We start from the raw sequence: 13,758 nt of genomic DNA on the forward strand, positions 1-13,758 counted from the left end.
TAATGAATCTACAAAAGTAAATTCTAAGGATAGAAGAAGTATTACTAGCAGTAAAATTAAAAAGAATTAATATAGCTCTAATCCTAAATTAGCATGCTTCTTATCAAATAGCCTCAATATATATACACAAAGCTATACATAACCATTGATATATTTCTAATGCTGTAGGTAACAACTACTGAATCCATATTGTTCTCAAGTCACTGACTGTATGCTGGATTTTAAAAAGTCTCAAAAAATTGAAAATATATTGAATATAGTGGAATTACATGAGAAAAAAGATTAGAAAAACAATCAATAGTTTGGAAATTATTCACTTTTAAATAGCTCATAGGTAGCAAAAAATATAATAACAATTAGAAAACATTTTAAAATAAATAATAATAAATGCAACATATCAAACTTGTAAGATGCAGCTAAAGGCATGTGCAGAAGGAAATACATAGCTTTTAATAAGTATATTAGGAAAGAAGACAAACTGAAATAATAACATAGGCATCCACTTCAATAAGCTAAGAAAAATGGCAAACTAAAATCCAAAATAATTAGAAGAAAGTAAAAACAAGACATATAAGAGCAGAATTCAATGCAATATAAAAAATCTCACAGTAGAGAAAAATCAACCAAGCTAAAAGTTGGCTATTTGAAAAGACCAGTAAAAGTCTAAAGACCTATTAAAGCTATAAAGAAAAACAAAGTTTACGCACACACAAAAATTGGAATGAGAAATGGGACATCAGTATAGATAAATTTAAATTTTAAAAATAATAATGATAAATCATTAAAAACTTCATATCAGTATATTTGAAAATGTAGGTAAATGGATGAATTTCTTGAAAGGCTCAACTCAATTAATTTAACAATATAAGACATGAAAACTCAGACTAAAGCCATATCCACAGAGAAAACTGCTAGGTCAAATGGTGTCACTGGTAAAAAGAAGTTAGAATAAGGATTATTGTTACTGGGAGAGGGAAGGTAATGACTGGGAGAAGGCATGGGGAAAGTTTCTGGGTTGCTGGTTATCTGTCTCAGTGGTGGTTACTTGGATAGGTACCTTCAGGAAAAATTCATCAAACGTTTCATTTATTTGTTAACTATTCTGTGTTCACACTTCACTTTGATACAAATGTTATATACAGATACACAGAAAATACATGTTTTATTGAGAGATAAACATTGTCAGACTAGATGAAACATCAAAACCTAACTGTATGCTGTTTACAAGTAACATATCTAAAAGAGAAAGTGGAAAAAAAGGTTGAAATTAATAAGTGGTAAAATAAACTTGTGAAAATAACAAAATGAGGCGGATATAAGTAAGATAATATCAGTCAGATAAAGCTTTTAAGTAAAGAGCATATTTTACCTAACGAGTAAACTAACTAATAGGGTTGCTTCTTAATTAAAATTCAAGTAATCTTGAATATAACAACAACAAAATAGTAAGAAGTTGTTACAAAAGAATTTCAGTTTTCCAAGTGAAACTTTCTTGGCCTTTCTTTATGCATATATTAATTTCCATAAAATACTAAAATTATATTGAATAAAAGAATGTTCTCCAGTTGTATGTAAAGTGAAACATGTAAGTATCTTTCAAGTATTCCAGTAACTACATTGTGTTTTGAGCTTTCGTTTTGCAACTTTATGGTCTCTCCATTACAACTCTAGCCCATCTGTTTTCCACTCAGCATTATCTTTGGTAGAGAAGACGAGGAACTAATATTTGCTGAATATCAACCAATGGGCAGTAATGTGCTAGGCTCTTTGCCTATGTTACATCATGTAAGGAAGTGGTTCTATTAGCTCCATCTTGCACATGATCAAATAGAGGCCTATGGAAGCGGGACAACTTACAGGTGGTAAATGAAACCAGGGCACAAATATGCCTCCTTAGCCTCACTCTAATCTTCCTTACCGGTTCTGTATTTTAGAGGCTCGGGGCAATAATGGAAATGTGTCTTATCTATGAACTAATACAAACATGCTATTCCATAACTTAAATAAGTAGTCAGTTTCTAGAAAAGAAGTCACATGTATAGGTACATGTAAGTACCTACATCTAACACATAAGTATGTATGGCTAACATAATGGTATATTAGCTATAAATATATAACATATATTTATAACTTAAACTCTAAGAATAAACTTGGAAAAATACACAATATTCTACCAAAATTATGAAATGAGGATGTTTTCTGTGTGGAAGCCATCAGACAGCTGTGAAAATTGCCCACATTGTCTATTTTAGAAAGTACTGTTCAGACTTTCCATAACAGAATTAGTCTAGTTTAAATATTTTAACAGATCTTTTCCCACAGATTTTTAACAGATCTCTTCCCTATGTGTTATTGTTCCTGTTTTTAAAGAAACAATCCTCTAATTTATTCCATGGCTTTACGAAGCATTTTCCAGGGCAGTCATCTTTACTCTATTTGAAATAGGATTGTGGCTCCAAAATATTTACAGTTTTATGATATTGTTAGAATTTAGTTTATCAGCATCTTAAAGCAAAATGCATATTCTATGTTTATACCCTTGTTTAAACAGCATCGTGATTATATGGGCTTTCCCCGTTTCTTACACTTACTTTTTTTTTCCCACTAGAAAACAATAAAATACCAAGCCAAAAAAAAAAAAAAATTACAAACCCAGACTTCTATACTACAAAATAAGGATTAAACTTATTAAATCTTCTTTCCCAAATACAGCTATAAATGTGGTAAAGTCACATAGAGAATGACAAATGTGAACGAAATTTAGAACATGCTTAGAAAGAGGAATAAGAACATTTATTTCATGACTTCTATGGACTGAATTTCTGTTCCCCTCAAATCCATATGTTGAAATCCTAACCCCCAATGTGATAGTATTAAGAGGTGGGGTTTTGAAAGGTTATTAGGTTGTGAGAACAGAGGCTCATGAAAAAATGAGTACCCTTATAAAAGAGACTCCAGAGAACATACTGCTTCTTCTGCCATATGCAGTTACAGTAAAAAGATGACTGTCTATGTAGCAGAAAGTTGGCCCTCACCAGACACAGAATCTGCTAGTACCTTGATCTTAAACTTCTGGCCTCCAAAACCTCGAGAAATAAATTCCTTTTCTACTGTCTATTAGCCACCCAGTGTATGATATTCTGTTATAACAGTCCAAACAGACTAAAACAGTGCTAGTAAACCTGAGACATCAAGGAAATCTCATATATTAAAAAGAAAAACACAGTGTAGTTTACTATAAGAAACACAATGTGATCAGTTCATTTACTCAATCATTTGTTCACTTAATTAAAAAGGTGTTGAGTGCTTCTATACACTAAGCACTATTCTAAGTGCTTAGAAAGTGGTAATTAACACAACAACAAATGTATTCACCCTCATGAAAACTGTACTTGGTTATGGTGAATGATATTTTTAATGTTTTGTTGAATTAGATTTGCTAATATTTTGTTGAAAATTTTGGTATCTATGTTCATCAAAAATATTGGTCTATAATCTTCTTTTCTTGTAGTGTCTTTGGTTTTGGCATTAGGGGAATTCAGGGCTCATAAAATGAGTTTGGAAACATTTCTTCTTTTTCCATTTTTTGAAGAGTTTGTGAAAAATTGGTATTAGTTCTTCTTTCAGTGTTTGATATAATTCAGTCATAAAACCATCAGGTTCTGGGCTTTTCTTTTATGGGAGAAGTTTTATTACTGATCTCCTTATTCTTTCTTGATCTGTTCATATTTTTTATTTCTTCATGATTAAATCTTATACTTATCTAGGAATATGTCCATTTCTTCTAGGCTATCCAATTTGTTAGAATATAATTGTTCAAAGTAATCTCTTATGTCCCTTTGTATCTCGATGGTATCAGCTATCATGTTTCCTCTTTTAATTCTGATTTTATTTGAGTCTGCACTTTTTGTTTCTTAAAAAGCTGCTTTAAAGTTGAGCATGACCAAATGGACTTAATTGATACCTACAGAACACTCCACCCAACAACCACAGAATATACATTCTACTCATCACCACATAGAATGGACACTAAGATTGACCACATCCTTGGCCATAAATCAAGCATAAAAAAATTTCATAAGATTGAAATTCTACCATGTACCTTCTCAGACCACAGTGGAATAAAAATAAATATCAACACCAACAAAGTTCCCCCCAAACCCACAAAGACATGGACACTAAACAGCACGATGCTAAGCAACTCCTGGGTCAACATGGAAATCAAAACAGAGATTAAAAGATACCTGGAAATAAATGAAAATGAGGAAACATCTTACCAAGCCTCTGGGATGCCATGAAAGCAGTAGGAAGAGGGGAATTCATATCGCTACAAACACACATGAAGAAAACGGAAAGCTCACAAGTTAACAGCCTAACAAGTCACCAAAGAAGCTGGAAAAGCAGGACCAACAAAACCCTAACTTTAGCAGAAGAATCCAGATCACCAAAATAAAAGCCCAAATCCAGGACATAAAAGACAAAAAGATAATACAAAAAAAAAAATCAATGAAGCAAAAACTGGCTCCTTGAAAGGATAAACAAGACTGATGGTCCCCTAGCTAGACTGACCAAGAAAAAGAGAGGAAAAAGCCCAAACAAACACAATCAGAAACACAAAAGATGAAGTCACAATTGACCCTGAAGAAATACGAAAGATTATCAGAGACTACTATGTACACTTGTATGGAAACAAACTTGAAAACCTAAAGGAAATGGAGGACTTTCTGACATCACACAACCTCCTCAGGTTGAAACAAGAAGAAATCGATACCCTAAATAGACCAATAACAATCCAGGAAATCGACTATGTCACAAGAAAACTCCCTAAAAAAGAAAGCCCTGGACCGGATGGCTTTCCAGCAGAGTTCTATAAAACATACAAGGAGGAGCTGATACCAATCCTATTGAAAGTATTCCAGGCAATTGAGAAAGATGGAATCCCCCCCAAATCATTTTATGAAGCTAACATCACATTGATACCCAAACCAGGTAAAGATCCAACAAAGAAAGAGAACTACAGGCCAATATCCTTGATGAACATAGATGCTAAAATTCTCAGCAAGATTCTAGCAAACTAGAGTCAACAATACATCTCAAAAATCATCTACCACGACCAAGTAGGCTTCATCCCCAGAATGCAAGTCTGGTTCAACATTCATAAGACCATAAACATAATTAAATACATCAACAGACGTAAAAACAAAAACCACATGATTATATCATTAGATGCAGAAAGAGGTTTTGATAAAATCCAGCACTGCTTCTTGATAAAAATCCTCGAACATCTAGGCATAGATGGAACATACCTCAAAATGGTCAAAGCCATCTACAGGAAACCCACAGCCAGCATACTGCTAAATAGACAGAAATTGGAACCATTTCCCCTGAAAACTGGAATAAGACAAGGATGCCCACTCTTACCCCTCCTGTTCAACATAGTTTTGGAAGTCCTAGCTAGAGCAATCAGAGAAGAGAAGGTGATTAGGGTTATCCAAATAGGAAAAGAGGAAATCAGGTTATCCCTCTTTGCAGACAACATGATTCCATACCTCGAAAACCCAAGAGAATCTGTAAAAAACCTCCGTGAATTGATAAAGGACTTGGGCAAAGTCTCAGGGTATAAAATAAATATTCAAAAGACAATCACATTTCTATACACCAATAATAAACAAACAGAAACCCAAATAAAAGGCACAATCCCATTCACAATAGCCACACACAAAAAAATGAAATACCTTGGCATCTTCTTAACCAGAGACATGAAAGACCTTTACAATGAAAACTACAAAACACTGCTCAAGAAATCAAAGATGACACAAACAAGTAGAAAAATATTCCATGTTCATGGATTGGAAGATTCAACATTGTTAAGATGTCCATTCTGCTTAAGGCAATCTACAGATAATTTAATGCAATACCCATCAAATTACCAGCAACATTCTTCTCAGACCTAGAAACAACAATACAGGAATTCATATGGAAACATAAATGACCACGAATAGCCAAAACAATCCTCAGCAAAAAAGACAAAGCAGGAGGGATCACACTCCCAGACTTTAAACTTTATTATAAAGCTACAATAATCAAAACAGCCTGGTATTGATATAAGAACAGACATATAGACCAATGAAATAGAATTGAGATTCCAGAAGCAAAAACTCAATTTCTCAATCAACTTGTCTTTGACAAAGCCTCCACCACCAACCACTTGGGAGAAGAGAACCTATTCAGTAAATGGTGTTGGGAAAACCAGTTGACCACATGCAGAAGATTGAAACAGGACCCCTACCTATCCGCATACACAAAAATTAACACTAAATGGATCAGAGACCTAAATGTAAAATCTCAAACTATAAGAACCTTAGAAAATGCAGGAGACACCTTTATGGAAATTGGAACTAGCAACCAATTCCTGATCAAAACCCCAAATGCCCATGCCATAAGAGATAAGATAGACAAGTGAGACCTCATCAACCTGACAAATTTCTGCAAAGCCAAAGAAACCATCAAGAGAGCAGGAAGACAGCCCACAGACTGGGAAAAAATATTTGCCAACTGACAGAGGCCTAACATCTAGGATCTACAAGAAACTCAAACGTGCTGAAAAGAAAAAAACAAACAGCCCCATTACAAAGTGGGCAAAAGATATGAATAGACAGTTCTCAAAAGAAAATTGTAGAGCAGCCAACAGATATGAAAAAATGCTCAGCCTCACTAGTCATCAAAGAAAAGCAAATTAAATCTACACTGAGATACCACCTAACTCCAGTCAAGATGGCCATGATCAATAACAAAAAATAACAGATGCTGGAGAGGATGTGGCAAAAAGGGAACACTTCTACACTGTTGGTGGGAATGTACACTAGTACAGCCTCTGTGGAAAACAGCGTGGTGATTCCTAAAAGTTCTAAAAATCGACCTTCCATATAACCCCTCAATCCCCCTACTGGGTATATACCCAGAAGAACTCAAATCACTCTATAAAAAAGATACCTGCACACGTATGTTTATCGTAGCATTGCTCACAATAGCAAGAACATGATACCAACCATGCTGTCCATCAAAAGAGGACTGGATAAAAAAATGTGGTACACATACACAATAGAATATTACGCAGCCATAAAGAAGAACAAAATCATGAACTTTGCAGCAACCTGGATGGACTTAGAGTCTATAATACTGAGCGATCTGTCACAGAAACAAAGAACCGAGTATCACATGTTCTCACTCTTAAGTGGACCTTGAACAACTATCGTAATACTATAAGTAAAGGATTAACAGTAGCAGGAAACTGCGGGGGGTGGGGCGATGAGCCGGGATTGGCAGTAGTTGGAACCTGCCTGGGGAAGGGGGGATACATCTCATCAACAAGGGTACCTGCATAATGAATATTTGTACCTAACCCTGAATTGTACCCCACAATTTTAAAATAAAAAAGTTAAAAGTTAAAAAAAAAAAGCTGAGCACAGTGGTTTATGCCTATAATTCCAGCTCTTCGGAGGCTGAGGTGGCAGGATTGCTTGAGCCCAAAAGTTTGAGACCGGTTTGGGCAACATAGTGAAACCTCATCTCTACAAAAAAATTTTAAAATTAGCCAGACATGGGGTGGCATGTGCCTGTAGTCCCAGATACTCAGGAAGCTGAGGTGAGAGGATTGCTTAAGCCCAGGAGTTTGAAGCTGCAGTGAACTGGGATCATACTACTGTACCCCAACCTAGGGGACAGAATGAGACCCTGACTCAAAAAAAAAGAAAAAAAAAGAAAAAGAAAAGAAAAGTTTAGCTAAAGATGTGTCAATTTTGCTTATCTTTTCCAAAATCAAGTGCTAGTTTTGTTGATGTTTTCTAGTTTCTGGTTCATTAATTTCTGTCTTGATCTTTATTATCTCCTTCCTTCTGCTAAATCTAGGACTACTTTGTTCTTTTTTGTTTTGTTTTTTATTCCTTGAGATGTAACACTAAGTTGTTTATTTGAGATCTTCTTTTTTGATATCAGCATTTATTGCTAGAAACTTCCTTCTTAGAACTGTTTTTGCTTCATCTCATAAGTTTGGCGTATTGTGTGTTTTATTTGTCTCTAGATATTTTTTCCTTTTAATTTCTTCTTTGATCTATTGGTCATTCAAGAACATGTTGTTTAATTTCCATGTATTTTGAATTTTCCAAAATTTCTTCTTAAACAACATATATTTTTAATTGGAATCAGTAGAAACAGTATGAGGAAGAATTTGATATAAAAGAATAATGACCTTCCTTCAAGATTGAAAATTCGATCAACCTTAATATGTTTAAACGATTTTTTAAAAAGACATAAATACATAAAGTACTTCAGTGTATTTTATCCCATATTATGGAAGAAGGATTTAACAATTACATGGGTTCTAGGCTTTAGAAGAAAAATTATTTTATGCTATCCACATAGATTCGAAAAGTTACTTATTTACACAGAAATACTAATTCATCTTTTGAAAGCATAACTTTCGGTTAAAATTGTTAACCTCTCTGACTAAATGTATCCCTATAAGGTCAATGAATAAGTTATTTAGGTCACGAACATGTGGAGCGTGATCTCTGTAGTTGTAAGACGATCTTGTTTGATAAATGCCTTTTTAGTTTTGAGGGCTAGACCAGGAAGAGTAGAAGTGGATTGTATATTGAGGGAAATGGGACTCCTACACATAAACATAACTAATCAATGGTATTCCTAGATTATCCAGGAGTGGGTATGACTCAATATGTGTTTGAAAAGTCTACTAAAAGACTGCATCTCTGTTTTATCCTACCTGCCAATCAGCTTTCTCCATTAAAAAAAAAAATCAAAGGGCAGGCCTGAGAAAATGTCCTGATTTTAAAAGTCATAACATAAGGTCAAACATTATGACATATTCTGCTGAAATCTGGCTGGAAAAGGACCAAAATGAAATGTTTTGGTCATCTTTTTTAATCTTTGAGTCTTTATAATCATCTTTACAATTGCTGTATATTTTTGTTTGCCATTATATTGGGTTTTTATATACACATCCCTGTAACAGTTAAGCTTCTCTTCAAGTTCATGCTGACTCTGTGTCCTTACGATAGCTATAATTGTCAGATGAAATTTAGTTGCTATGTTGCTATTATCATTATTTCAAATACCTTACCAAGAAATTGTAATATTTATTTTGCTAATCTAAAAGTTGAGGCACAGTATGTTTAAATCATTTGCTCAAGATATGCTGTGAGTAAATCGAATTGAGAAAAGTTAATAATCCCTCAGTAATAAATGTCTGAAAACAATCTACTTATAAAATAAGTAGTTACTTTCTTCTAAATAAATTGGGTTTTTTAAAGTGCTTATCTCAAATGTTAAAATGTAAAAGAAATTTTTCTATGCAATCTGTAGTGATTCAATCAAGGAAAGGCAGTGGTTGCTGTTATACTTAGGATACTCATTTATTAAAGGGTTTCACAGAGGAGTCAAGTATATATTAACAAAAATACTGACCCTTGTTGAAATTCATATACCTCAAAATAAAAAGGAGAACTAATAAATGACCAAACCTCTTCCTGAAGCAATGGCAAACAAACATTTGGTGATGTTTGCCTATTCATTATAACTTTACTGCCTTTACTCCCAGTTGGCTAACAGCTCATATTATGAGCTATTATGTTAACTAACCTGTAAATCCTTCTTGTCATAGGTGGAAAAGAATGAAGTTTTGCCATTTTAGAAGCATGCTAGAGTATATTAGGAAATAGATAGTCTCCTGTTTTATGACTAAACAGATTGTTGGCTATATTCTCCAATAGAAGCCAAGAAAACAAGTGTGGTCATTCTTGAGCCTGAAGTATGCATGGATCCTTTGAAAATATGTAACACAAATTCTCATGAGCTTTCTAGGCATGGGTCTTCAGATCTCTGTTTAGGAAACACTGGTGTTGTTTAGAGTCTGGATTAAGACTATTCAAGTTGAAATCCAGCCCTGCCCATAAACACTTTGTAAAAGAAGGTCAAGTTACTTGACTTATCTGTCTCAATATTTTATTAACTATTCAATAGGAATAATAATACCAGCTGGCTTATGGGATTATTGTGAGAAGTAAGAGACATAAGAGTACCCACATTTCCTCTGTTCTCAATGCATTACCAGATGTCTTCCATAGCAGAAGAAGTACTATCAACATGCCCCACAATGCATTATTTCAAAACCTGAGGCCAATTGAGAAGTCTGAAGTCCCTCCTTGCCTGAAGAACTCCATCAGAAATCCCAACTACCAAACTTGCTTAACTCTTTACTTCATTAAATGATTGACTAAAATCTCAACTCAAATAGAAGTAAAAATATATTTTATTTTATAGATTATTTACATTTGTCTTCTCTTAAACACAAAAGAGTCTGATTTGCAGAAAATAGGAGAAGGACGAAGTAGATAAGGATATGTATGGACTCCCTTCTGGAATATGGGACCATATGAACACACGTTCTCTGTACCAATTCCAATTGGTGAATTCCAGCTTCAAAGTCAAGCAGACCTGGGCTGTATACAGAATTCTGCCACATGTTATGATGACTAAACTATAAAGGATGTCTTGGAGTAATCACTCATCTATCACTATTAAGCTAAATGACAGGGGAAGAAAACAAGCAAAAACACAAATTCACATAAATCTTCAGATACTATGTAGAAATGGGGATGCAAAGCAAATTTAGGAAAATACAAAAGGCTTCACTGAAACATGAGCATTCAGGTGAACTGTTGGAGTTGCTGAATTGATAATAGGCAAGTTACATAGAAATTATTTAATGAAACCTTGTGAATGCACCATCCAATTGTAAATTAGAAGGAAAAAATGCTGCCTTGTTTGATAATGGTAAATAACAGTTATGGTTGAGTTCAAAGAGTAGTATAAGTGATTTGTGTCAGTTACATTAATAACAGACTCCCTTGACCTATGTGCAATCTAAAAGAATAAATGGAGAGCAAAACAGAGCAATAAAGCATCACTATTTATTGATTCCCTTTCCCAGGAGATGACCTGAGTCAATGGACAGAGACTCACTCTTGATTGGGAAGGCAGACCTTCCATGATCACTTGAAGGGGAAGAACTGCTGTGACTGATAAAGGACCAAGTTGTCTTTATCAGGAGGGAGAAGCAGTCCGTTTTAAGACTAGAGGCCCCAGGGAATTCCTGCACAGGATTAACTGACCCAAAGCATGAGTGATCAGCGTGGTAGTTAGTTCCACCATTCCTGATAGTGCTCTGAGACTTCCTCGGAAATATCATTCACTTAGGGCTGACATTCACCTGCTGTATACAAGTATAGGTAGAAATAAACCCATGCCATTTGGCAATTTAAGCAGCAGTCTTGGGCCCCAGCTGTCACTTTGTGTGCTCAGGTTCTGAGGAGTCCTAGATAGGCGGAACGTGGACCCTGGGGGAGGAAGGTTGTATTCCTGTTGATGGCAAATAATCTATCCATTAGGGAAATGTCTGGTGCTCATCTAGCCTAATGGCTAGTGTTTGCCCTCACTGTGACAACCTATGAAAACCATGACTTCAACAGTGTATAGAATCTGTCATTAACTACCTTGACCTTTACCCCTGCACTAACTCCAAACTTCACGCTGTTCTAACTCCCACACTGTTCTAGGGAGGAGTGTGTGTGTGTGTGTGTGTGTGTGTGTGTGTGTCTTTCCTATGCTGATTCCAGGGAGTGAAAGAGAAACACTCTGAATTCAGAAGGTCCTCTAAGTTCAATGCTTCCAGTCTCAGCTTTCTGCCAATTAAAATCAGCCTTTGTATTCAGAATAACAGCAAAATAAGGGAACGGTTGTCCAGATTCCATTCTATTTGCAAGCCTAAATAATTTGGGGTGATGGTGATTCTTGATTAATAACTTCAGCCTGACCCGGATATTGTGAACGGAAAAGAGAAAGAAATTAAGCACCGAAGGCATCCAGGCTTACACAACACAAACTAACAACTTCCAACATCAATTTTATACAACTACAAGGCTTGTTACCTCATTTAGTGGCCCAAGTTTAATTTGAAATCAACTGTCACAGTTTGTTCAACTCTCAGTGACGAGAGGCAATTTACTTGAGAGCCTCGTTATCTAAAAACCGTTAAGTACACAGACCATCAACAGAGTGGGAGCTCTGTGCTATTTTATAAGTCAAAAATGACACTACTGAATTTTCACTATGTAAAATTTTGTTGATCCATATTTTCATCAGTAACGCCAACCAGTTAAAACAGATTCAGCCCCGAACTCATCTCTGAACCCTTCACATGCATCCATTTTAGTTGTGCTTTAGAAGTAAACGCCAAATATTTTGAAATGACAATATGCCAAGTGCATAGGGCCCTTTGTTGATTGTATCAGGAAAATAATGGAGGGTGATAAGAAAGAGTTACCCTTTCATCCAGGGGCCACTAACCAAACAAATGGCAAATACGAGGTGCAATTTAAAAAGTGAAAAATGACTCCAAGAAAGGCACTTTACCTGCTGTAAATCCAATGTAATGGTCACATAATGATATTCGATTCCATTCTTGATACTAGGACTCTGCCACCAAGTGTTCTTTCCATCAATGGCATTTGTAATTGGGTGTCTCTCTGTGGAGTCAGCAGCACCACGGAAAATGGGGAGAAAAGATCATATAACTAAATTGTAACGATTTCTTTAAAGAAAATCAGTAAAGCTAAGTTAAAACAGTCATCGTGCACATATCAAACACTGCAATATTATAGAAAGAGAGTAATCCATTTCCTCAACAGAATTTATTCAATGCCATTTTTTTTTTTTTTTTTTTTTAGCTCTGTACAAGGTAGTAGGAAATGGTTAAATGCTTAGGCTGCAAGAGAAGAAGCTGCCCAGTACTCTGGCCATCAACTACCACAAGCAAGTTTAAAGATAAGTACAGGAATTAAGTGTAAAGGAATAATATTGAAATCTAATTGATGTGTCAATCATTCAAAAAAGCAAATACTACTGTTTCGGGAAGCTCTGGTATGCCATCAGTTCTGTTAACAGAAACATAAAACATCCTGAATTGTGACTGAAAGGTACTTGAAGATTTGCCCTTCTGACACATTCATTATTACCAAGACTTGGGCAATCTAACATGTATCTAGTTTTAATATAAAATGCTGTTAAATTCATCCCATGAGGTGCTGGGGCTCAGAAACCAATATTCCCAAAAGATGATACGCCGGTATGATGATTATTTTAAATGGAAGGTCTTTGGAGACCAGCAGACACTAGAAGTTTTACTCTGCTACTCCCTTGCCTGTCATAAGTCTGAACCCTCGAAGAAGAAAATAGTTACCTTTGGCCCCTTCCTTAAGTTTTCATTTATTTAACTCATATCGCAGGAAGAGAGGCTAAAGTCTGTCACCTGGACAGATTTTTGTCGTAAACCATTGCCTGTTCTGTGGGCCCGACAGACTTTGTCCCAGGTTACCGTATGTTCTTCAGTCCTCCTAAGAATCATAGACCATCCTCTAATTCCCACAATGCTCCCCAGACCCCTCTCCTGTGAAGAAGTGTGTATCAGTACCGGCACCCCATTAAGTTACTGGGTAATCTTCCTCCTGTGATTCTCACATGCTATGCATGTTAAAACAAATTCTGTATGTTTTTTCTCCTCTTCATCTGCCTTTTGTCAGTTGATTTTTCAGTGACCATTCAGAAGACGGAAGGGAAGTTTTCCCTTGACCTCTACAGAGGCTTTTTGCAGCCAATGTTTAACTTGACAATTTTCGATCGGTA

General features: G+C 35.4%; 1 protein-coding gene across 1 annotated transcript in view; it reads right to left on the minus strand.

The window, feature by feature from the left end:
* The window catches only part of LOC103267277 (laminin subunit alpha-2), a 443,000-nt gene that overhangs the window by 419,877 nt on the left and 9,365 nt on the right, over positions 1-13,758 (minus strand). Inside the window, exon 3 of the mRNA XM_008064880.1 lies at positions 12,490-12,602. Within this exon, the coding sequence (XP_008063071.1) occupies positions 12,490-12,602 (113 nt within the window). The remainder of the gene's footprint in view (positions 1-12,489; positions 12,603-13,758) is intronic.

The sequence above is a fragment of the Carlito syrichta genome, unplaced genomic scaffold (genome assembly GCF_000164805.1).
Source record: "Carlito syrichta isolate Samal-C Ts95f unplaced genomic scaffold, Tarsius_syrichta-2.0.1 Scaffold308095, whole genome shotgun sequence".
In the NCBI taxonomy this organism is placed as follows: domain Eukaryota; kingdom Metazoa; phylum Chordata; class Mammalia; order Primates; family Tarsiidae; genus Carlito; species Carlito syrichta.